This window comes from Rhodnius prolixus, unplaced genomic scaffold (genome assembly GCF_049639745.1).
Source record: "Rhodnius prolixus isolate KJV_2025 unplaced genomic scaffold, Rpr scaffold_1, whole genome shotgun sequence".
NCBI lineage: Eukaryota > Metazoa > Arthropoda > Insecta > Hemiptera > Reduviidae > Rhodnius > Rhodnius prolixus.
The window spans coordinates 34477401-34504182 of NW_027411581.1; the positions used below are offsets into that span (position 1 = coordinate 34477401).

General features: G+C 31.1%; 3 protein-coding genes across 11 annotated transcripts in view; 2 read left to right on the forward strand and 1 right to left on the reverse strand.

The window, feature by feature from the left end:
- ss (aryl hydrocarbon receptor spineless) overlaps positions 1-1120 on the forward strand; it is a 285172-nt gene extending 284052 nt beyond the window's left edge. For all 8 annotated transcript variants that reach the window (XM_074138437.1, XM_074138430.1, XM_074138440.1 and 5 more), the window contains one exon: positions 264-1120. The gene's annotated coding sequence lies outside the window, so the exon portion shown is untranslated. The remainder of the gene's footprint in view (positions 1-263) is intronic.
- Positions 1121-6879: 5759 nt separating this feature from the next.
- On the reverse strand, positions 6880-10943 carry Raf (serine/threonine kinase raf oncogene). Its single transcript, XM_074138492.1, has one exon. It carries the CDS (start codon positions 10525-10527, stop codon positions 8479-8481), a length of 2049 nt encoding a protein of 682 aa, XP_073994593.1. The 5' UTR covers positions 10528-10943; the 3' UTR covers positions 6880-8478.
- A 269-nt stretch (positions 10944-11212) lies between these two features.
- On the forward strand, positions 11213-26648 carry LOC141459422 (glycosaminoglycan xylosylkinase). Of its 2 annotated transcripts, XR_012461477.1 has the most exons (9): positions 11213-11749; positions 11817-12050; positions 13374-13543; positions 13631-13827; positions 15328-15496; positions 16960-17145; positions 17268-17327; positions 23572-24578; positions 25031-26648. XR_012461477.1 is itself a non-coding variant. In XM_074138505.1 (8 exons), the coding sequence occupies exons 1-8, from the start codon at positions 11591-11593 to the stop codon at positions 23780-23782; spliced, it is 1386 nt and encodes a 461-aa protein (XP_073994606.1). In that variant the 5' UTR covers positions 11213-11590; the 3' UTR covers positions 23783-26646. The 2 variants fall into 2 exon arrangements, 1 of the variants encoding a protein (XP_073994606.1); XM_074138505.1 differs by having other exon boundaries at positions 23572-26646.
- Positions 26649-26782: the final 134 nt, after the last annotated feature.

Below are 26782 nucleotides of genomic sequence, written 5' to 3' on the forward strand. Positions count from 1 at the left end.
AATTACTGCTGAATAATAACCTCTTGCTGACCTGAAACTCATAAAACTTTTAAATCTCTTTCTAAGTAAAAATGCTCATCAATTCAAACCCCGCTGAGTAAAATAATTTTTCCAATAATGAAAGCACTCAGTTCGATTCTATTAATCAAAGGAAGTTTTCAATTCAGTCTTAATTCAATCGAGTGAATTACTTTCTTGCTCTAATTTTATGCTGTTATCTCCAGATATGAGAAATGGTCGCTAACATTTGATTCTGCTTTCAGATATTCTTGAGTCATTGGGTTTGAAACTAAAACAAAGAAGACAGCCATGGATTTACTTGCTTTCAACAAGAGCTTATACAACTCATATCTATAGTATTCCGATTATTTCCCTCTTTTTTTTTTATTTATATTTTTCAAAATAGGTCATATTTAATATAATATAACTTTATCGTATATGTGTGTTTTTTCTGTGATAAGTGTTGAATTATGTTTAGTATTATTTTTATTGACGTGAATGTATTATATAGTTACTGTAATTTAAAAATGTATTTAAGTTATGTGTCCCAAATGTAAATTTGTGTAGATTTTTAAAATATCTTCCTGAAAAGAAAAAAATACAAAAGAGATCAATCAAAATATTCCATTTGTCTATATATAAATATATATATATTTGTGCAATTAATAATATGCTCTTAAAAATTCTTTATAATGCGAAATATTGAAAGTGTTGAAAGCCAAAGTAATAGTACAAATATTAAAAGTCAAAATCTATAACTATAAGCTAATTGTTTCTGGTTTAATCCCTTTTTCATTATTATTTATAAAGATATCTAGATTAAAATTTGTAAGTGGGGTAAACAAAGTTCACAGTGTGAACTTCACACTATATAAAATTTCTCCTCTTTTACTTATAAATTGCTGCATTTCGCACAATGCATTCAGTTTATATGGCAATAGCGTTAAGTAATAATACACTTTTGGCTTTCAACAAATTATTACGCTGTATAATTATGTGAATGAATGTACATAATCAAGAGCTATCTTCCGATTATTTTTAAATAAACAATTTGATTAATTTTAAATTCATCGGAGAATTTTTAATTATTTCATTTTTATTTAATAAACTGAATGCTTTATCCATTGTCATTTTTTTAACCTTAAAAATCAAGCGGGTTTCACAAATTTCCTCTTTCAAATCTGGACTCAAACCAGTTGCTGGAAGAGAAAATTCATTCTTTTGTTTATTAAATCTTGGTTGGAAAATTTACAGTTTTCTTATTAAATTCCGAGAAATCTCTCGAATTTTAATAAATAGTTTTAGTTTCATCCACTAGGTGTCAGTAAAAGAAAGGAACTTTCACTTAAATAGTGTTAACTATTTCAAATGTAGGTATATTCTCCAATAATTTTGACTTTAAGTAGTTGGGTTAGGACAATAGAGGAATAAAATTACAAATTTGGGATTATGTTGAAGGTCTGGTGATAAACACTCAGTCTGTCCCAAAGGAGGAGCTTGCCTTCGAAAGTGATAAGATGTACATAATCTCCCTCTTCCATTTCAAATTTGCAGTTAATCGTAATTGTGGGAGGAATCTTCTTCTAGTAAACGTTATAATTTTTGTTACTTGAAACCCCACGGAGGAGTACCACTTATTAGTGACATTATTACAGTAACATCTAACCCATGCTGAATAATTTGGCAGAGGGTTCTTCCTATCAATAATAACCGCAACAACGGCATATCCCCCCCCCCCCCATAAAAAACACCTAAATCTGTCAGTTGGTAAAGGAGTTCTTAAACCACCTGGCTGCCCATTATGGATGACCGAAATCCCCCTGAAGGCAGCTCTTAGTTGAACTGAGTTGGCCAGTCCTTGAATGCTCAATGGCTCTGGTGGATAAAAACGCCTTAAACCCCTTGAATGTTGTGTTATCAACCCCTCTTTTATGTAGGGTCCTTCCAACCTCCGTGTGAGAAGTGTTATTAAAGGCCCCTTCTAAGACTAGAAAGTAGACACCCTGTAGTAGGATTTTTTAAATGCACTTTCCGATGCGAGTGCAATATCTAAAGCTCCTTGGGGCATAACTACCTTTGCTGAATTGCTTCTGAGCGCATCCCAAGAACAAGTATATATTTTGACATTTTTTATATTATTTAATATCATTATAATTTTTATCATATTTTATAATTCAGTAAATATATTTAACATCTTTCGCAATGCAAGGCTAGACTTCGTGAACCACATAAAAATCTAAAAAGCCACAACCTTTCAGAACAGAATCGGTCAATCAGTAGCTTGTTGAACTCGAAAAAGGAATATTCTCTTTGATCCTTGGGACTTGTCAACGTGCTAAGTTTGAAATAGTTTCTCAGTAGCACATGCTCTAGCTTCCATTATTACTGATTGATGCTTCGAAAATGTCGGCTATTTCTAAATATTTTTCCATGGAGCATTAATTTTTCTCGAACAAGAGATATTACGGTTTTAGTATTTTTTCTTTTCTTTTTATTTCGATTGTTGTTATGTACCTCCAAGCATTAATTAACAATTTTTCAAGGGGTTTAAGGTAATATCAGTTTATTATGAATTCTCCTATTACGACCCACTGTAGTATCGAAAATCGGTATTTCACAAGAGTGCAACACAAAAGGGCACATTTATATGATATGTATGATGAAGCCTACTGGTGGCATTATCGGTAAAAGCCTAAAATGAAAAGAATGTGTCCAAGAATGTCATATTTTACTTCGAGCCATTTTCCGCAAACTTGGAATATCCCTTCATCTTAATATTCTTTCAGCTGCCCATTGACAGACTTCCAAGACAGTCTACAGATATTAAAAATTAAATATTCGTTGGCATATACATATATGGGTAAGAAAAAGTAGCGACTTTATCAACTGTAGGAAGGAATTTACCATTTGGAAGTAATTGTTGGGCAAATTGTTCTCCAGAGGATAAAGGTAGAGTGACTATTTGTCAGTTTAAGTTTTAATATTCCATTCTCTTGACCAGTGGTGTCAAACTAGCGGCCTCCGAGGTAATTTCTTGTGGCCCACGATGTACTGAAATAAAATAGAAAAAGTTTTTATGAAGGAAATAGCGCTTAGGAGAGATCAAGGCAACATCGTGCACACAATTCCCAGTTTCCGTTAATTACTGAAGACGAGAATACACATGGCCCAGGGCCTTTTCTGGGGGCCTGTAGACTGGTATAAACGCGCTGACATGCTCGTAGTTCTAGCGATATTTGGAAGCCATGTGCCTGCAACTCTCAGTGGAATTCCAGAATATTCTGTTTTAAAAACGAATTCCCAAAATATATTCTTATTTAGGTTAGAAATATCCAAAAATGTCAGTTGTATTTTGTGTTATTTTTAGAGAACGTTTATGTGTGAGCAACTATTTCTATCTATGAAATTAAACGGCCTACAGATAAAATTGACTGATAAACATTATCTGCCTTATTGAAGATTGTCTGTTCTCAGTCTCTGTATCCAGATATTGGAAAAATAGGAAAAATTTGTAAATATGTTGTGACCCGCGTGAATTTTGCATGTTGCACCAAGTGGCCCGTGGTTTAATTGAGATTGGCTCCCCTGCTCTAAATCATGCTTCAAGATGTATTCTGTAAGTCGGGGGAGCTGCAGGTATGAATTGCAATGAAATGGTTTTGAGGGATTTAAGGATTACAAAATCGTCTTTACAAGAAAATATGTGTCGTGTTATTAGGAATGCCATTTCTGTCTAGGAAAAAAGGGTTTTGCCCTAAATATTCATACCTATGACACTCTTGCTTATACACGATTGTTTGGAGGGAGGGGGCAAAGGCTTCATGGAGGAAGAAAGCCAGTAAATAGGCTCAGCAGGAAAAAGCTAGTTTAGGAATAATGAAGTTATGACTTTTAGAATGGTAAGTCCACGGTCTTTCGCTGAGAAAATATTGCAATTGCTGCCAGAGAGGAATCTAGGCTCTAAGGGCTTCCTAAATACGTTTCACCGTACAAAATCGATTTAATACATATTTTCTAATGTCTAAAAACTGATAAATAAAATATGGTTAGTTTAAAATATTGTCACTGAATAAAAACTAGTATTAAAGTTTTACTTACAATATTTACCGCTAGGCACCAGCACCTGCTAGACCATTTCACATGTTAATGAGTAAAGTCCAATGAGGCAACCAATTGAAAAATTTATTTTACTTTTTCTTATTATAAAATATGTTCAGTATAACTTTTTCTCTTAAATGCCTGGTCGTTGCAGATTAATCTTGTGAACCGCCGGGACGAATCAGCTGAAGCTTTTACCTTTTATTCTTTTTTTCTACTTATTTTTTGTAACTATTGCCATTAAAACATTCATATGTAAATCGTATCTGCTATAAAAAGCCTCACTCTTCAGCAAAGTATTATAGCACACTTTCTTTCTCAGAAACATAAATGTTGCCCAGGAATATTTATAAGCAAATTTATCAGTTTCAGTAAGCAAACTGTTTGCACAGTTCCAAGGTTGTAATGACAACTACTTATTAAAAGAATATTACTTAGTTTATATTAGTAGTTAAGAATACTTTTCTCTATATAAATAATAAAAGTTTTCAAAACGCACAAACTCAGTTTATAAGTACTTCTAATCCTAAATTTTTGGCTTCTAATTAATAGCTTTAATCTCTCACCTTGAAAATTACCTAATTTAAACGCTTAGTCAACCCTACTTCAATAGGTCTCGACGTGCTTTTTCTTTAAACTCCACTTTTTTTTTCTTAGAAAGACTGAAATTAGTCATTTTCAACTTAAAATGTAAGTACTTGGACCTTTCAGGGTTTAGCGGCACATGAAAGAAACGCATCAATTCCACTAGTGTAAAACTCTTGGCCCTTCTTATCTTGACAGAATCTGTGTTGTTACCAGCACTCACTGTTCTTTTCTGATGTTTTAATTGAGCTTAGCTCGAACAAATGCTTTCTCGAACACAATTCTAGAAAACTATAACTATTGGTGCAGACCAAACAGTGCATTTTGAAATGGGTTCAATAATTTAACGAGATCCGAATTTACTTGATCAAAGTGTACACATAACCATCTAAATAAATTTGCATTTTCTATTTATTTAAAAGAGAGCAAAATCAATTCTAGTATAAACTTTTAAGGCATGTTTCTTCTTAAAATTTGTTTCTAAATAAAAAATTTGCCTTGATTCGAACACAATTCGCAGTACTTCGCATAATCCTTGACGATGTCAATCAATGCCTTGCAATGGTTGCAATGCACCTTTGAGATCACAAATATTAGATAAAAATTTAGATAGATTTAAAAGTAAAACAAAACAAAGTCACAATTATTTTGTTTGCGCACCGACCGCCTTGGTCATTAGTGTATTTATTACAGTTATTATTAAATATAATAATAAAAGTTAAGATCTCATTTGGTGTACTATTAAATTTAAAATTTAAAAAATCTGAATTTCTGTAAAATATATAATTATACTTACTTTAGATTGAAAAAGAAATTTTGTTTGTGGGGAAAAGGTAAAATTCTGTTAATGAAGAGTGAATGCATTAAAATAAAATTTGAACGACCATAGTAGGTAAGACTTTGATGCATTTGAGTGCATTCACTTAAAATTCTTAGGATAATGATAATGGATTCCTGAATTTTTAAGGTATAGGGTCAAAATCCGCGTAACCAGTCTCATCCCAATTGTTAGAAAAGTATAATAAAAATATTTTAGAAAAGAAAAATTAGTAATTAAGAGGGAAGAAATTAGCTATGTGGTTAGCATAATAGATTCCCACGCGGTAATCCCGGGTTTGAATCCAGCTGCCCTTAGATTTCTCTCTTACAGCTCACTGTCCGGTGACGAGTAATTTTTTGTTGGAAAGAAACATTGTTTTATAGATTTCTTTTCTATTTAATCCAGACCAAGACTTTTGATAATGATGATGAGATGATAATAAATAGAATGCTGATAAGTATTTTTTCATAACATTTACACTTTACAAGGCAAAATTCAATAATTATATTAAAGCAATCCCATATTTGTCAGATAAAAGTATTCTAGATGCAGTATTAGCTAACAAGAACTATAACAAATATTAAAAAATAAAATATAATCCTATTGTCTGAAATTATTAAGCTTTAAAAACGAATTGTATTTTGTAGTTTGTAGAAAACTTTTTTTCGCGTCGAAAGCTAAGACTGGTACTACAACTACTGTTAAATTCTTTAAATATATAGTTCAAATTGATTGCAAATAAATTATTGATTGTTTATGTACTATTCCCGGTTTGTTGCACAAAGTGATTGGTCCAAAAGAAAATCGGATTATTTATTTTAAGTGTATAACACAATATTTAATATATATATATATATATATATATATATATATGTGTGTGTGTGTGTGTTATATACATTCATTTGTGTTGTACTGAGAACTTTCGTTCATAAACTTACTTTTTGCTCGCAAGTTCGTTTAATGAGTATTGTTCATAGGAACCAAAATTAGTAAACTAAAAAGTTAAATTCGACGAGGAAACCCCATTAACTTTGCTAATTCATTTGTGCAAAAAATAAAATAAATCTTAAAGACAAATATTACAAATATAATATATTAAATTTTTTGTTTCTATTACCGTATGACGGTAAAATATTATATCCAGCAAAGAATAAGATAGAAAACAACCATTGCATTTTCTTTTAATAAGGAAAAAAGTGTAACTTTAAAAAGGAAAAATATAACCAAAGACTGCATTCAAAAAGGAAGAGGAAATAATTTATAATTTGATTTTAATGAAAGTTTTTTAACATTACAAGACAAAATATTTTGTTAAACAATTGAAGTTTATTTGAGGCGAGTCTAGGAATTGGCATAAATAATAAAAAGAAAGTTAATTATAATATAATATGTATATATATATGTAGAGAGATTATATACACAATCGTAATGGCGCAGTCTTGATTTACCAATTGTTAAACAATAAATACAATTTTTCAAACACTAACAAACGCAACAGTTCAGATAAAACCATCTGTAGCTTGAAATACTTTTTGCCATATTGCAATGACACCATAGTTCTGCTCAATGTTAAAGATAATCGACCTCAGCATTCCAGGCAAACTATTTATACAAAATTGGCACTATATTTAAGAACCATAAATATATTATTACGAATTAATTTTAACATGATATATACACAATCCAAAATGCTGATTTCTAAAATGCTTTTCTTGAAAACAAATTTGATAAGAGTTCTAGAGCAAATTATATTTTAAATAAATAAATTTCACATAATACTGATTAATAAGTAAACCAATAATTTAATAACTTTTCAAGTTACATATCTATTTTTGAAAATCAAAGTAATAAAGATACTGTGCTTTAAATTTGAGAAAATAATGTGGGACAATAAGGGCGTCATGAGGCAAAATAGAAAATGAACATTAGTATTAGGCTAAAGACAGATAATTTATTGCAATAATTGCACAATGTCCATGTTTATTTTTGCAGCAATATAAAGACCTGGTTTAAAAATAAAAGAAAGAAGGAAACATTCACAATTGATACACAACCTGCACTGATCCAAACCCATTTCGCACTTCTCTCTCCCTTTAGTCTCCTATAAAAGCAAACAAGAAATAACCACATGAAATTCTATTTCACATAGGCAGATTGAGTAATTTTTTTTGCATACCTATGAAGCTTTACACAGACTGCAACGTCTTAAATGATTAGCTAGTTAAACTTACAGTTAAGAGTTAATGAGACTGGAATCTATATTTTACCAAAATTTTTCTGTCTAGTTAAACTATACAATTGAGTACAAGTTTGTCCAATGTTACTAATTAAAACAATGTCCTTTAATAAAAACTTCTCTAATTTTAAGAATCAATAATATTTATGAAAAGCGGTTCACAAATCATTCATAATTTGCTTATGAAACTACGTTTATGTAAATTCAAAAACTATAGTTCGCAGTCAACCAATTTATCAACAATACAAATAATCTATGTTTTTCACAATAAACATTAAGTAAATTTTATATTCAATTTAAATATTGCACAGTGGACAATTAATGAACAAGAAAACAGTGATGTCATCGCTTAACGTAAAACAAGTCTAAGCTACAAAAGATTGGATTCAATACCAGGTACTTAAATAAACCACACAATAATTATTGCTGGTAAATTACCACATACTTCTTAAAATACACTGTACAGTTTCACACCACGTAAAGTCATGATAAATTTTAATACTAGTTTCCGATCAGGCTTTTTTTAATATTTAAGCAGAGGATAGTTTTTTTTTTTATGTTAAACATTTTAAATTTATAAGTGAACTACGTATTTAAAGAATGCCATTTTCGAAATACCCAATGTCATTATTAATTTTGGTCTCAAAATCAATTTAATTTATTTAAATCACAATTTCCCCGATTAATTAACATGCCTTTAATAAAAATATTAGTAACGTACTTTTGAAGTTGGATACAATTATATTCCTCCAACAGGGGAAAATGGAAAAGCACCAAACTGAGTATTAACTGGAGTTTTTGGTGAAGCACATGAATAAAGTAAGTCATCAGATTGTAGCTGTGTTCTATTAAGCAATGGCTCCGATGTGGATCTCTGAATTTTAGGCATAGAATTTATCTGACTTTCAAGGGAGGCTAATATTTGCCTAAATAAAGGACGATTCTCGCGTTTAAACTGAATACAGTCTTCTAAAAGCCTTCGTAAAGCTTTAGGGGTATCAGCAGTAAGTTTATTCAGATCTGGACGTAGATATCCCCTTCCGACCATGAACAATATTTGATCTTTATTATTAATTTGACTGTAAGGCAACTGACCCGTAAAGAGCTCGTATAAAACAACACCATATGCATACACATCAGACTGAAAGCTGTAAGGGCTATCCTCTTGCATTCTAATAACTTCTGGTGCCATCCATAAAATTGATCCAGTAGGTTGCTGAAACTGCTTTCCGCCAGACCATCTTGTTTTTACTGTAGCGAGGCCAAAATCACCAATTTTCACAACCATATCGTGAAGAAATATATTATTACTTTTTAAATCCCTATGTATAATATTTTTGGCATGCAAATAATCCATGCCTTGTGCTGTTTGGCGGGCTATATCAATCAAAGTCCACAGATCAAACTTGGTTTCTTGCACATGCAAATGCCTATAAATACTTGATCCTTCACACCACTGAGTAACGATTGATAGCTGAGGTTTACTTACGTATCCCATAAAAAGTAATATGTTAACATGTCTTGTCTTTCTTAATACCGCAACTTCATTTTTAAAAGCTTGCAATTGAGCACTAGTTGGGTCTTTAACATTTAATGTTTTTATGGCTACTGAACCATGCCAATGGCCCTTATATACTGTTCCGAAAGACCCTGAACCAATTCTTTGCCCTGTCAATATTTCATCGGCTGGAATTTCCCAGTCTTCAATTGACTCTCTTGGACCGTCTTTACTTATCTTCTTGTTGGCACTTTCATCAGCAGAACGAGCTCTAGGCCTCCACGGTCTAAGAGCATTAGTAGGTGAAGCTTGTGCACTTTGGGAATGAGGTAATCTATTACTTGCCAAGGCAGGTCCTACATTTACTAGACTGACTAATTCATCCAATGAATTTGTATCTCCTGAACTAACATTAACTAAATTGTAACATACATTTGGGGCAGAACTTGAACGCTCTCCGTGGCATAGAGACCGTGGATGTCTTCTGGTTGTTTGCCTGCTCATGCCATAATTCGATGGCATTTGAAGGATTCCTGCTGATGTTTCTGGATTAGCTAATAACATTTGATAATAAGTGTCTACCATACGTACTTGCTGACACAGTGCAGGAACACCAGCCGCACACCGTTGATGAAACCGATAACCACAAGTTCTGCAGCAAAAACCTTGAAACAGTAATCGTCTACAGCATTCACAAAAAACTAATGAAAAAAAAGTCTTGCGCACAAAATTATGAGAAATACTAGATGTGATAGGAAACTTTTCAATTATTTCAACCTTAATTTCTTCAGTATCAATCAATGACAAATCGGCATCCCAGGGAATTTGCGTGTCACTATTAGCAGCGTATACAACACACATTTCCGGTGTTAAATTACGAAGTTTCATTGCTTTGGCAAGCGCATCTCGTACCGTTTGTCTCGGTTTCACTTGCACACCTGTTCGTTGCTGATTAGGTAAATGTGCACGTACTACACTTTTAAGAGAAGGTTGTATATTGGTCTTTTGTCCTCTTTCTGCACTACTTTGTATATTTACTTCACTATCTCCTTCTTGTAAGTAAGTTTTTTGATAGTTAATTTGCTCGTTTAACTGCTGCTCTTTAACTTCTAATTCATGCAACTTACTTGTTAATTCTTGGTATTCAGTCAAATACATAGGAGGAGGATGTTGTAGACCAGCAAATTTAGCATTAAGAGCATCTATATTTTCTCTCGTTAAGTGGATAACATTCTGAATGTTTTTTAGTTCATCTTCTAAAGTTTCTATTTCATCATAATCAGTAGACATCTTGATAACAATCACCAATTTAAATCACACTTTGGCAAGGACAATATATTTTTTAATTTAAAATAACTCTACTTCATGAGAAAAGGATTAAGGAAGGCTTGCTATTGTTAATACACTAACTTGGCAGCGGCGAACAGCCGTCGACTGCTGCCATACAGAAGTAAACAGGTGCCTTTATCTCGTAACAAAGTAAGCTGCAATATTTCTTACGCAATTCACTCTTATGGTAAACTTTACAGTTGCTTTTAAATAGCTGATGTTTAATTAATAACAGATTTTTTTTTAGGTTTAGTACTGCCACAGGTTTTAAAAGTAAAAAGGTCATCTCCACTACGTCGAATTCAAGATTACCTAATAGAGTATAAAGTATAATAATCGTGTCAATTAAGTCAATACGATATTTTGTTATTTATATTTTTCCCCACTTAAAGAATAAGTTAGATTAATAGTTTCTTTATTAAATATTATACAAGTTGAAATGCTAAGAAAGTAAAATACTCTCATTTAAACTTATTTGTAAGACTGCTTACAAATTTAAAGTACAAAAGTTAAAGGGAGACGCAGAACATTCTTTTTTTAAATACCTATATGGCCCAATTCAGGAAGGTTTTTATTTTTTCCTACTTTTTAATTAAGACCAATTCAATATTTACTTAAAATTCTACAAAAAAATAATATCAATTATAAAATGTTACCAAAATTATTATTTGCCACTTTCCCAATCCTTTCTGTCAAATTTAAGCTAACCAAAAAATGATTGATCGAACTTTAAAATCATTGTGTTTTTATAAATTATGAGTCTTCAAAAATTTTTCGGCTTCTGTAAGTACAGCAGTTAACTGTATGCTTAGTATTCACTGAATTTATGCTATTTGCTTGTAGTGAGATAAATTAAATATCTTGTACACCTTTACATTAAATATTTTGCACACGCCTGAGAATACATTTGTATATAATTCTCAGGTAGCAAATTATTCTAGTGAAACCTTCCAACAATCCTACCAACAAGGTGGAAAGGTTACAGTCATGTTATAATAGTAAACAATTCTCCTTCCATCGTTTTATGTATTTATTAAATGCTTGCCCTTCAATGTGCAGTATTGAGAAACGCTTAATCCGTTACAAATATTTTCTCGGTTTTGTACTACTTACTGTATTAATTAATTTATACTTTCTGTATTCCCTTCCTTATGAAGCATCTTCTTCTGTGACTAATAAACAGGTATGTACTGCAATTATGTTTAAGTGCATAAATAAGGATCAAGATGATTAATAATGTACAATTTCAGGATAATAATGATTCTGAAGTAAAAGTTGCCGCAAAAGTTTTTCCTGCAGATACTCAGAATGTAATGGCCAATACTTCATTACTAGCTGCTCAGAGAGTTGCAGACGTTTTAGATTCAATGGATGCATTTTACAATGAACTAAAGCTGTCAAAGAAATATATTCATAATTTTTCGTTGTTGTTAACGAAAACGAACGTTTCATACCCTGTTGATTTGTGGTCTGTTGCGGCTAAGGTGATTTTTCTTTACTTGTTATTAGTTTATAAACTAATTTATTCTTACAAAACGATATTATTTTACCTTAACGTTAATCCAACGAAACAGATAATTATCGTCTGCTGAATTATAGTGGCAGATCAATGTTCTTCAGCTAGGAAATTCGAGTGAGTGACTGCTGCTTTACCTTTTTCAATAGATAAATGAAATGCATCTCCCTAGCAGTACATTATATTATCTCCAATTCAAAAGTTAAGCAAGATACTCGTTTCAAGCGAAAAATAAATCTTCAAGGTTATGAATTACTAAGATAAGTTTAATATAGAAATTAAGGCGCCAAAAAAAAAAAAAAAAATAGAAATTAAGTCTATTAATAAAATAGAAACAATAATCTGTGGATAGTGAATATTTCCATCGTAGTGTATCGTAAACTGCTATAAACGAATTATCCAACATATATATTATATTTATTGGATTTGTTTGCACATTAACGTTATTGTTTATGGGAGCTGGAAAAAACTAACCTATTAGATTCACAGTTATATCGGTGGAAAAACCAACCTATCTTTTTCAATATTCAGTTGGTTTGAGAACTTCTTTCATTTCTTTCTTCTCCGTAAATTCCACGAGGTTACAGTGGCTTTCTTCCTCGTGGTTTCCATGAGGTAAGGATAACTTGAGCACTGAATCCAAGCTTATTCCTTCCTTGAAACAATACAATGATAACTGAATGTGGCTTCGCTAGGTGTTAGGTGCATAGTGTGGTGTATTTAGTTATGTATGTAGTAATGAGTGTGTTTAGTGTGAGTATACAATAACTAATGTAGAAACTGGAGTCTGTCTGATTTATAAATCCTATATCTTTATTTTATTTCATCTAAAGAATTTATAAATGCTTCGTAGCGCATCAGGATTCATTACAGCTAAAATACTTTTAGCGCTATATGGAAATCGTACATGTGCTTATGGTTAGTATAGAATCTCGTCATTATTCTTACTATTCCTGCTGCATCTAAAGAAGAGATGATTGACGTCCACATCCTCTCTGTTACCGCAGTAACATTTAGGACTATCAGGTAACTTAATTTTTTGGAGGTGCGGATTCGTGAAGTTATGGTTGAACCTCTACAAACCATAGTTGAGGATCCTAGGCTAAAATCAGCATAATATTCATCCTTATTTTCTTTTTCCAGATTGTACAGCTTTTGCCATGCGTTAGAACAACGTTTTCTTAAAGCTCTCTCAAAGTTCACTAAAATGAGCACAGGAATATATTCCCCTAACAGAATGACTCCTATAAATTAAACCTATAATAATAATTATTATTATTTTTAATTTTAGTGGGTGAACGCGGAACAAGTTGTACCAAAATATTCTCCACTTTTGCATAACATTTTACAGAAATTGGAACTAAGTAAGATCATTGCTGCTGATATTTTACCAAAAGGTTCACAGTTAAAAATACTTTTAACTCTTGAAGGACACCAAAAAGCCCTTTTCAAGCCTAAATGGTGAGTAGTTTTTTCTGGACTTTCATGAAAATGTATTTTGTGGATTTTGGGCCATCCTTTATAATTTTTTATTATATTGATTTTTAGGTATGAACGTAACACTATTATCGAGGGAACTGTATATTCTGGAAAAGATAGACATAATGGTGAAATTGCTGCCTTTCATTTATCTAGATTACTAGAGTTAAATAGAGCACCTATTGTCAGCGGAAGAATTTTGAATTTAGATACAGAAATATTACCCGTTTCTACTTACGATTTGAGTAGAACATTTTATAAAAATGGTATGATTTTTGGTCATTAATATAATTAATTAATTGTCCTATGATAAAAATAGTTAAATGGATTTGTGCAATGCTCTGGAATGTCTCAATCTCAGCGGCTTCCTCAGCTCTCACTTCCAGTTTCCTCGTGGTTACAACTGCTTTTCAGTTGCGTGGTTTCAGCCAAAAGATTTCTCGTATTGTTGAATACTATTTTTTCAAGTTTCCAAACCCTTAAAATGGATGTTTTTTTTTTGTTTTTTTTGTGCAGCGACTGTTCATTAGCATCCTTTATTTATTTAAGTTAAAAGTACGTAAAAATTTGATGGAATTCGCTTTAGTGGTTTCTTGGTGAATAACAGCAAACTGGTAGATTTATCTTTAAAGCCAACACTGTCTGTCACCGGACAGTAAATTATAGGTTTTGTTTGATTGTCTTGCCTAAGATTTTTCTCAGTATACGTATCATGTCTGACATCATCATTGCCATTTTTATTATAAGTATATACCTTCTTTCGAAAGCTATCTTTTTCGTGGAAGCGAATATTTAACTTAAGAGATTATCAGCCGAACTTCACCATTGCCTCGACTGCCATCCCACATTATCATTATTCAGAATTCAAGGGAAAAGAGAATGACCATATGGGAGCAACAATATCTACATGACCATATCTCAGCGTCGGTGGATTTGCTGTCTTCAGTATCATGGATGTCCGCTGGTTGCCTTTTTGCAAAGACTAAGGAGTTCATCATGCCATACTAGACGAGTTAGTTATGTAACGTAATCATAAGCTACACTAGATGAAAGACTTCGACTTGAAACAATAATACCAACCTTAATAAATACTAATCTGTCGCTAAGGGTTAGCATCAGGATAGTTCATCCTTCATGGGTTATTATTATTAATTATTTAATTTAAAGCGAGTCTGGAGTTCAAATCCTTTTTCCGGATTCTGAGCAGTATTCTCTCATTACATATATCAGTAAGAGGCTTTTACGAAAAAATCTATGAGAAGGAAGCTGGTTTTTGAAGGGATTAGGCTTGGGATTTCTGCGTGAAAATCCAGGTGGACTAACGACAGTGGTGTAAGCTCTTCCCTGGTGGATTGTTATTTATACTGTTAAATTATTTCATTTGAGAGATCATAATGACGAACAATTACTGTTTTTTTTTTTCTATTCATAAGAAATGTGAATATTCATTCTCCAAAATGTGCAGAGAGATCTTCATTGTTTATTTTTCTTATAACAATAATGGAAAAATAGGTTAGGTAATTATTCTTTTTTCATTTATGTGAGAGAATCTCTGAAAATTAGTGACAAATTGCTCAATTTATTTCAAGATTGAACCCTTAAACTAAAGTTGTCATATATCTGAAGAAGACTTCTTCAGGGAGACTCGTTCAATCTTGTGCTACCAATTTTTATCCATTGAATACAAGTTTCCTCGCTAATACAATTCACCAGAAATGTTTTTTAATGTTTTGATCATATCGTTGTTTTAATTTTTGTTGATGTAGGAAATAATACTTGCTTTTATGGAGTATGCATCTATTGCAAGCCAGATGATGGAGTTTGCGCCAAGGGATCTTTTTTAGAAGGCTCAATAGCGTTGTGGCTTCCTAATAAATGGGAAACAAGAAGAGCGAGACACCCGTGGCAACGAACCTACAATAAAAACCAAGCAATGTGATATAACTTTTAAAATATCTTAACTATGTAGTCTTTATATTTTTGCACCTATTATACTTACATGTATTTTACATTTTTTTTAACATTTTAATTTTAATTTGTTAAATCTTAGTCATATGTGTAATGGCCAGTTATTAAACTTAATAACGTCTACTTAATTTGACAAATAATTCATTGTTTAAAGAATAAATCTTGTGCATTTTTTCGGCGTCACCATTTCTTTAGGTCTTTTAAAATGTCTTCTCGAGCTGGGACCGCGCAACCATCTTCTTTACACTTGCCACTTATACGCACCGTATTCCGTCTTTATAATTTACAACACAACGTCCTGTCTAGCAAAACATGATGGAGCCGGAGCTTTTTAGAATATAGTTTTAAACGAGCCTGAGTCTTCTCCCTTTCTTAAAAGTAATTTTAACGTTACTACCCTATAGCGCAGCCAACTAATTTAAGGCAATCAAGAAAACCTTGAGAGTGATATGACAAAGACGTTAGGTGTTCTTATCAGAGGTTGTTCAATACTCCGAATTGTTAATGATATTTCCTTAAACAATAGAATAATTTTTTATTAAGGCAAATTTTCAAATTGGCGCCCAAACATTTCAGGGGTTGCGGTAGTAGAAGATCTACGACCTACTACAGGACCTTCGAATTTCCAACCTGTAGTTGTTCAACTGAAGTTGTCAGACTGCTATACAAACATCAAAATTATATTCTTAAATTGAATAAAAAAGAAAGATATTGATCAGTTCATACATTACTCTATTTTATCTCAAAGATAAAAAAAGAGTAGAATTAAGAGTAAAACAGCAGACTTTATTGGATTATGGACTGTTCTTACCCAACTTTTGAAGAACAGTTTTGAAAGCAGAGGTAACATTAGAAGATTGATTCATTATGTAAAGTTAATGAATGATGTTTTAAAGTTTGGCTAGGGGTGCTGAAAACCGAAAACCAATAAGGCTTTGATGAATATGACGGGTTTAACTAATGCCTTTCTTTTTATGACTGCTTGAATGATTTAGTAAAGCAACCTGAAATTCTGGGAGTAAAATTAAGGGCTAAGCACTTTATAAATCATTAAGAAGCATTGCTCAATAAATAGAAGCAAAAACGGACAGCAGGCATTCAGAGGAGAGACTCAAGAAAAAAATTAAAGTAGCCTATGGAAAAGTTAGTTAGGCAAAAAGAGTGGATCCTAAGATATCGAAAAAAGAATGTAATGAATTTGTAATATTTTGCTCATTATTTATGTTCATTATTTAATATTATTTATGCGATTATTTAAAATTACTCTCGTGATATCTAGCACACTTAAGGATTGTACGGATATCTGCCTCGCGTCACTTATTTTTTCGCTTAACTTTCTTGTGTTAATATTCCAAACTGTGCTGCTGGTGCAATTCTAACGCATTAACTTCTATAATAAGTTGATCTTTGAACAATAATACATTTTGCAGGTGGGAAATGTATACTGAATATTGTGATGTTATTAAAAAAGCCAAACCCTATAAAGATGAAAGAAAACTTTTGGATTTAGTAGAAACTTCTGTGTTTGATTTTTTAATTGATAACGGAGATCGACATCACTATGAACATTTTTCACACGAACGTTCAAAAGTTTTGCTTATTGATAACGCGAAAAGGTTAGCTATAGATGATTAATTTTATTATTATTATTTTTATATTATCTTTTTTATATTATTATTATTATTGTGATAATTGATGTTGATTTTAGTAATATTAATATTATATTTTATGATTTCAGTTTTGGAAATCCCTATGTGGATCATATTGATATTTTAGCTCCACTTTATCAGTGTTGTCGGTGAGTGATTTTTCATTGTTCATGAATAAAATTATAAAAATTATATTTTGCGTTAATTTAGAGAAAATAGCGAGCTTTTAAAAAAATAAAAATAATACAGAATCTCTTCCAGGGCCAAAACTATGTTCCTTTGTGTAGTAACCAAATATTAAGTATGTATTTCCAGTAGTCATTACTTTTTGAGATATTTGTTTTCTCTTCCCATAGTTACCCCTTTCCTCCTCACTCACACTCGCACAGAGAAAGAGGGGAGAGAGATAAAGTGGTAGCAACATCAGAAATAGAAGTCATCTAACTGGGAACTCAGGACCTTGGAATTGCAAATTGCAATACCTGCGAAAAATTGACGTTCAATTATACGAAATTGAAAATATAAATACGATAAATTTGCCTCTTCCAATGCTGAATGAACTGTTAGATTGCATCATTGTTTCTCAGTAATCTTAAGTAATTTTAAAACCTCTTAAACTGAGAAGCTAGATCTCAAATTAATAAAAGCTTGTTTTAATAGAACAATAAATCTATGCCGAAGTGCGACGGCGAGATTTACTTACATCAGAATCTGGGCCTCAAGTATAGAATAAAATGAGTAAATAAATAATACAATTATAAGAGAGGAAAAACTCTCCAATGGCGGAGCACCAGTATTAAAAATCTGTAAGAACCTGAAATGACAAGAACTCTTATACTAAGCCCATTCGCATCGTCCTTTGCTTGTTTTTCAGTAATTCGTCTCCTAACTGGGGTTCTTCACCAATTCTCTTTTACTCTAATTGAGTTTCCCCGACTTGGGTACAGTTTGGTCGGGATTTCTCGTTTAATGAAAATAATTCAACAGACTCTTCTGATTTTGTCTCAATCAATTTGCTTCATTAGCAAATTCAACAACTATACCATCTCAGTAAACTCTCGACTGGGCCGTTCGCTTGTAAGTGGCGCGCCAGAGTGAGAGGTATTGGTTCCTTCCTTATCTTTCCAAGACTCTTCAAACCTCTTGCTTGTGAAAGCCGTTACCCGATCACTGATGATCGTGTCTGGCAAACCTGTTTTCCAGCTTATACCTTCCTAAATGGGAGGATTGGAGAAATTGTGTTCCATAAGGGTAGAATTGAACACAGTTCTCTTTTCTTCTCTTTAGGATTTTTGTTGGTCAGACAGTTTTTTTTTTTTTTTACTTTTAGTTTTATTTACAACTGGTTCCTTTAGTACGTCCGCTAATCCTCACAAGTCTCTGTCTCGCTTAAGGGCCATAATATTGCTTTTTTTGAGTTAGCTTTTCATTTTCCTGGAATAAGTTTTTTTTTTTAAACGAAATTCATGTGCAATGACATCTCCTGAATTTATTTATCATTTGGTCCTCCCTCCATTGCAGAATGACTTGAAAGGAACTGTCTTCTTGGTTGCCTATCTTCAGAACTTCATTAGGCTATAAAAAGCTATAAAATGTTTGAAAAGCCTACCTCAGCTATAACCACAGCTAACCACAGTTATATCTACAGCTTTAGCTTGATCAGGGGATTTAAAATATTTACTTCCAAATTTGGTGTTTTGTTCATTACAAGAATTTTTTTTATCATACGTTAAAGAAGCAGTTTGAACCCTATAAACATTTCAAAACCTAAGCCCATCTCCGTGTATATTTTTGCAAAGTTTATTAGTTTTATATCATTTCTTTGGACTTGCAGGAAAACTACTGTGTTTATGACAAATATTAGGTTTTATGAACTGAAATGTTCAGTTTGAGGTTCTGTGAATCCGAAAAAGTAGTTTTCGAACATGCTTAAACAACAAAAAAAGCAGAATGTGAAAGTTTTGTTTCGATAGTCTCTCCTGACGATCTGACTGAAACTTAGTGATTGAAAATCTTTCAACTGCCAGGACTACTTTAATGAATGGATTTTTTTATTTTGTGAGCTTTATTTAAATCTCTGAGAGAGTTAGAAGATTGGGCGCCATCCTTTTAAGACTACACGATCTAAAACAGTACTTTTCATTTTGATGATTGCACTTTTTTTTTCAGGTCTGTTTGCAACTGTTTGTATTTTTTTTTAAAAATGTTTAAAGGCGCGTCAACATCTAAGGTTATTGGCGTCCGGAGCTTTTTTCAGTGCAATGCCGGCCTCCGGACAGGGTTTTCTCGTTACATACAACACTGCCCATTACCGGACAGTGAGCTGTAAGAAGCTCCTAGGAAGAGAAAATCTAAGGGTCAGCAACTGGATTCGAACCCGGGACCTCCGCGTGGGGATCCAATACGCTAACCGCATAGCTAATCTTTTCCCTAACTGTTTGTATTATTATTATTTTGAGTAATTTCTTAAATTCTTAAAGTATAGTACAAAAACAAGATAAAATTCTTTAATAGGGAGTTGCGCGACCAATATACACAAGGAAACAAACTGAGTAAATTGAATGTACGAGTAATAATAATAATAATAATAATAATAATAATAATAATAATGTGTTTATTTTGAAACTGTAGATACAATCATTTTGGTTATATACATACAAAAACACTTGTACATGGACCGTAGTCCGTCCGACAAGTTGACTCTCACAAACTAAAAGAAAAACTTATCAAATGAAAAAAAAAATTTAAAAATTGAAATGTGAAATTAAATATAAACTCCAGGCTCTCCTTGTGTATTCATACAAATTGTCCCAGCCGAAGTCACCATTCAAATAATTTATCACCCCTTCATAAGATAAATAATTTTCCCCTAGCCATCTGATTCTAAATTCCTGGAGTACGGGACACATACCCAGAAAATGGACAATATTTTCTATTGCACCTGTATTGCATAGCGCACGTGTATAACAGGTCTGCTGACATTGTAATTTAGATTAAATAATTGGCCTCTCAATTTGAAAATAACCTGCTTCTTGTGAGCATTATAATTATCATTTCTCAGATAATGCCTCTCACCGAGATTTACCTTCAGCTCCTTATATAAACTGAAACTGCGATTTATTCATACTTAAGCGCAAGCTATTTTCAAATTCAGAGCCAACACATTCCAGCAGCTTATTTACCGTCTCAACACTATACATCTCCTTGGTAGAAACCGGACAGACTATTTGAAATCTATTATATAAAGTTTGAAGTTCTTTATGCCAGAATAACCCCCTCTTGATAATTTCTTCCGCCAGCATTCTGGGAAGGCGGTCATGCGGCAACGATAAAACTTTATGTACATAATTACAATGCAGCCTTAAAGTGTATAGAAGCAAAGGACTAGTATTCGTTTCCTGGTACAATACATAATTAGGAGTGTTCATTGGCAACAAAAATAGTTTTTTGAGAAAAAAAAGGTTAAACTTCTCCACAGTTTGAGATTGAAGGTAACCCCACACTTGAGCTGCATAACACATTGTGGACCTCATAACGCTGTTGAAAATCTGAAACTTTGCCCGCGTTACGATATTTTCGTTCCTAATTAATTCATTATATGTTGTCATAAGCGCGCGCTTGGACAGACTCAATTTTTCCTCAAAATGCTGGTTTAATGATAATTTAGGCGTCAACGTAAAACCCAGGTACTTATATGTATTAACGACCTCTACATTTTCCCCATTAAGAGTCCAATGTTCGTTATTGGCGAGTTTACCTCCATTTCTAAAAACCAGGATCTTTGATTTGTCCAAATTAATAGATAAATTTGACTTTTCTGAGTACTCCGCTAATCTGTTGATCATTTTTTGGAACACGTTTGGGTGATCAGCAACCATGACAGTGTCATCAGCATACAAGAGACATCTTATATTTACACCTTTGATGTACAATCCCCCACCTATATAGTCAGTAAGATCATTTAAAAAAAGGGAAAAAATAATTGGTGATAATAGACACCCTTGTTTCAAACCCATAGTTGTTTCAAAACTATCCGTAACTCCGCCGTTAGTCCACACAGATGCTTCACTATTCATGTATAATCCACGCAAAGTATTCATAAATTTATTGGATACTCCGAGGGTAGTTAGTTTATAAAAAATGACTCTTCTATCAGGAGAATCAAATGCGGACCTGTAATCAATAAAAAATGCATAAACTTTCTTTCTCTTTTGTGAAGTTACAATTTTTACAATATTCATTAAATTAAAAATTTGGTCCACTGTTGAATATCCCTTGCGGAACCCTGCTTGAAATTCATTTAAAATATTATTTTCACTGACCCAGCGCTCCAGTCTCAGAAGTAAAAGTCCTGTAAATAATTTAGAAATAGAGTCCAAAAATGATATACCGCGGTAATTATTTACCGATTGAAATCCCCTTTTTTATGCAGAGGGAAGATTATTGCTTTACTAAAACTAAAACGTACGATTATATGAGTATATGAATGTAAATAAAAAGAAAATTAAAAATGTGCTCTAGGAATTCAAATTAACAATATAAGAAAATTATAATGGGAATAGAATGTAAAGAAGTAACTACTATTTTGAAAGTAAGAATGCTCAAGTTCTTTAATCCTCATTGACAAGTTGGTAAATGCAATTTGAATCATTAAAAGAAATGATGGTGAACATAATAATAAAGTTATTATTGATATATAGAAACATTTTGTTGTACAATGGTGTCAAAATAATGAACTCTAACTGGATCGACAGGAGCACATTCAAATAAAAATTGCAGCAAACTGTCTGGGGCAAGACTATTATGAGATACCATTACCCATTACTTAGTAGGAGGAGTCATCAACTCACAAACAGATTAAGATTAGTTAAACGAATTTTTTTTTTTAATGAACAATCAAATCTGATATTGTTGTGAAGTGCCTAGAACCCAAGCGGTACGGTACAAATTTATATTTAGAATTAAGTATATATTTTATATCATTACTGATACAACAATTCTTTTCACGCAAACAAGAATTGTAACTTTTTTCGTTTGTTTATGCGCCAGAAAAAAGAAGACAAAAAAAAAATTAATTAGACATAATTATTTAAGTGCAATTTATGCGGGTCTGCTCTTGCATCAGCTTTTTTTTCCTTCCTATTAATAAGTCAACTGTTTGTGCTAATGAGTTACCCAAATTTTTAATTACAGGTTCAGTTTCAAATTTGTTCGTTGTTTATTTGTATTTATTAATTTTTTTGGTGCAGTTTTTTTTTTATTTATTTTAATAATGCAATTATGTTACTTAATATTTTAACTGCTGATTGTTTTTTATTCTGCACTTCTTAATAAAAAAATAAAAAATAACTCATTAATTATCCTCTTTCTGTCATTATTTATGAGCAGCCTTATGTTAACATTTTTTAAATATTACAAAGTTATGTTTCAAAAATTAAAAGAGCTAAAAACTAAAAGAGATTCGCTCTATTCTCCCCTAACACCTTGTTAGATCCCTTCAAGGCAAAAATCAATTTGGATCTACTCTTTTGTAAGTTTGGAAATTGGAAAAACAACTTTTAATGATGATCATTAATTAAATACTATAAGTATTATTAGCATAAGGATAATAACTTATCTCTTCTGTTTATAAATGTTTGATTCCTCTTCCTAGAAGACAATTCTGATGCGCTCTTAGCAAAAAAATGTGGTCACTCTTTCAAGAATTTATGTAAAAGAATTTAGGGTTTATAAGTAAAAATCGATAAAACCTGTCTCCATTGGTAATCCTCCTAAATTCAGTTTTCCGTAAAAGTGAAGCAGAAAACTAATTACTAATTAATTGAAGAATCAATCCCATTGGTTTTTGGGGAATCACATAGAAAAAGAAGGAATTCCACACTTCACTTTCTTGAAACTCTGAATTTCATCTATATTTTCAAGTCTCGCCATTCAATGTCAGAACCACTCATGCCACCAGTACGGCTCTTTAGAATTAGCCCCTCTAAATGAGGCCGTAATAGAATGTTCCTGAAAAAAATTTTTAATCAGAAGAATCAGTAGATCTAATGTATACTCGGTATATTTAAGTTAGGGTTTTCGTCGCTACGTTGGCTAAAACCTTTCATTTTTTTTTTCTTTTTTACTCAACTTATGTATTTCTTGGGGAAACTCAATATAAAAACTGTGACAATATCGCATACTTGATTTTAGATTAATAATAAAAAAAAAAAAAAATCATGTATTTGAATTTTTCAAGCACAGTCCACCGGTAGTTTAACGATGTAGCGATTTTATATATTAATATATTTAAAGTACCCAGTACAGGCGCTAATTTTACTTGGTACGACTTGCACTCAATACTATTTTTTTTAAAACATATACGTATAATAAACAAATTTGTTTCATTTTCAGGATAAGAGAAAAATTTGTCTCTGTTCTAATATCTCTCAAAGGTAAGTTAGGTTATTGGCTACAGAAACTGATGGAATCTTGTTCACTAGCACCTATATTAACCAAAGACCATTTAAATGCCATGGATCGTCGACTAAATTCAGTGCTAGCTACAATAATGGTCTGTATTAAATCCAAAAGTATTGATGAAGTCCTGGTTGTTACCGATTAACTAAGAATATTTTTAATTTACATAAATGTTATTAGTTTTATTATTTTTTTTATTGCTGACCATGTTCTGTTTTTAGTATCTATTTAAATATTTGTTTAGTTGATTAACCAATTGATTATATTTTAATAACTTTAATTGGATATGTAACTTTTTACGTTCTACTTTAGAATTATTAGTTTTTTGTTTCATTTTGGTGGTTACTGTTTATATCTAGTTTAAATTAAAGAAAAAGATTTATGGTAATTCACTAAAATTAAATTAGATATTATAAGTGCCTTATAAATAATAAAAGTGCATTTTATTTTGGTACCAATAACTAAGTTTCGGTTGCAAATACACTATCACTAAGGCGCCGATGATCTCAGATGTTAAGCCTTAAATAAATTATAAAAAAATTATTAGAGTGGTTTTATTTTAATATTTGTTTGGTTGCATTGTACCAAATTCTCTGTCCAAATAAATTGATACTTTTTTAAAAAAATTTCATTGTTCCTTTAATAAATTAAAAATTAAGTAAAGCTTTCTGACAAAAAGCATAAGTGGACATTGTGTAGTTCAAGTTTTTCAATTATTTTAATTTTTGAGCTTATTTTATACTCTGATAGGGTGGATATTAAACGAGATGGAGTGATCTCTGAAAGCTCGGACTGAAACTGATCAGACAGTATAAATGACATATTAACTTTTAATATTCTTTATTTGGGCATATCGGCACAAATCGCTTAAGATGACAAGGTTTCCATTTTCTAAGATCAGTGGCATCCATTAATAACTTTTCGAATACTCATTTTGTCAGGTTGTATATTTTTCTCTGAGCCTAGACTAGAAATCATGTGGATATTTCGCAAAACTTGTTTAAAGAGATTTATTACTTATTTCTTTTTATTTTATGATTGTCAGTTTTTGAGTGTGATGTTCAGGGGAAATGAATTCATGAAAAATTAATATTAAATTATTAAAAATTTACCTGGTCGAATATTTAAAAAACAATTATCTATTTTTGCCCCCAGCCAACCAATTGAAATTTATATTGTAACAACGGCCAAACGCCCAAATTATTCATTCAGTTTATTACAAATTTAGTTTAGAAGATGTTTGACTTAAGAATCTAAACAAACAATAGTATTTCTCTCTGTAATTATTTATTCTCAGCTAATATTTTATTATGTTACTTATTGTCACTTATTTTAAAAAACCATTTATCACAATAATAATAATTTATTATTTCTTATATATATATTTTTTTAGTAAACAATGTGATCAGTAATGTAAGGGGATCTTTTCGGCATAATTACTAAATTCTGAATTCCTGAGAAAATGGAAAAATATTAGAGCATTTAAAGAAAAATATACAACTGAAAAATAAAAAACACCAAAAATTATAAAAAATAAAAATAAAAGTGAATTATCTATTATTTTATACCATTAAACAATTATTTAGGAATGTGCTTGGATTCGAAGGGTTACACAAACTAAATAATAATAATAATAATTATTAATAATTGTCAATACTAGTAATTATTATTAAAATTAACTTCGAATTTATAAACAAAAAATTTATCAGTTTTATAAGATATTCTTTTATCTGACATTAAAATGAATTACTTTTTTAAGAATTTAAAATTGTGTTTCCTTGAAAACTAAAAATTAGTTTAATATTTGAATTTTCAAATCTATACCATTTGATGATCCTGAATAATTTATTAGTTTTTATTTTTAATGTCACTTAGAAGCTTTAATTATGATAATACAATTAGTTTTAATAATAATGTAATTTGCAACGTTGAAATTCAATATAATCAGCCGTGTATTTATTTTTTATTTACATCTAATCTATCAATTAAATTATATTATGGTTTGCTATACATAAAATTTAAAATACATATCAAGTTCAACTGTTACGATTTATAATCTAAATGTTTTCTTTAAAAAACATATTTAATAACTACCTAATTTGATGTTAATGTTTGAAAATTTCGGATTATTAAGAGCACGTGCTTTAGTTGTGCTCACAGGGCATCATTTTTTAATTTAGAATAATTACAAGTATTTTACTTAAAATTAGTATAAATGAATTAGTTACGAATGTAAATACAAAACTGATGTATATTTTATTTGATTATTTTATCACAGACGTAAATCATTGCTTGCATTTTTTTCTCTCAATTATTTTAAGAGATAGAATTGGATATTAATGATTTTATATTATAAATTTTATTCTGTTTAAGAATATTAAAAAAAAATATGATACCAATTCAATTTAATTTTTATATCAGAAGAACAGTTCTACAACACTGTTTTATACTTCTATTCATAGTATTGATATTTTGATTTTACTTTTTTTTGTTGTTGAATTTTTTACATTTTGCATTTTTTTTTTTCATTTACCTGAATACCTATATCGCATGTGTAAAGTAACATGTCACATTCACAATTTAAGTGAATGCATTTTCTTTATGCTTCATAATAATAAGCGAAATCAAAATAAACGAATTTATTTACTAGCCGAAAAAATGTATTGTCACAAATGCTGCCCAACAATAAGTTGCTAATTTTTTTTCGTTTTACACAAAACGGATTTTTGAAAATCTTATGTTTAATTCGTAATAAACCGTAAGATTCTATTTTATTGTCTTTCTTAGTAAAAGAAATATATTTGTTGAAATAATTTATTAAATTACATGTTGTACATAAAATATATGCACTTAATATCTTTAAAATAATGTGTATATTTGATGATCATAAAAACTAGGATGTTTTATTTTCTAAATAAAGGATTATTTTGAAAATACCTTATTTGTAGAAATGTAGTTACCATATTTTTTTAAATTAAAGAGTATTTGCAAACTTGCCATGATTTAATTTTACTACTTTTTCTTAAGATTTACTCATTGCTTTTAAGCATTCAAGGAAAACATAAGAAGTACCTTAAACTCTCAATAGATAGCGCTGAGTTGCTAAAATTATTCAAAGATTCTAGTGCGCATCCCCAACGCAGGC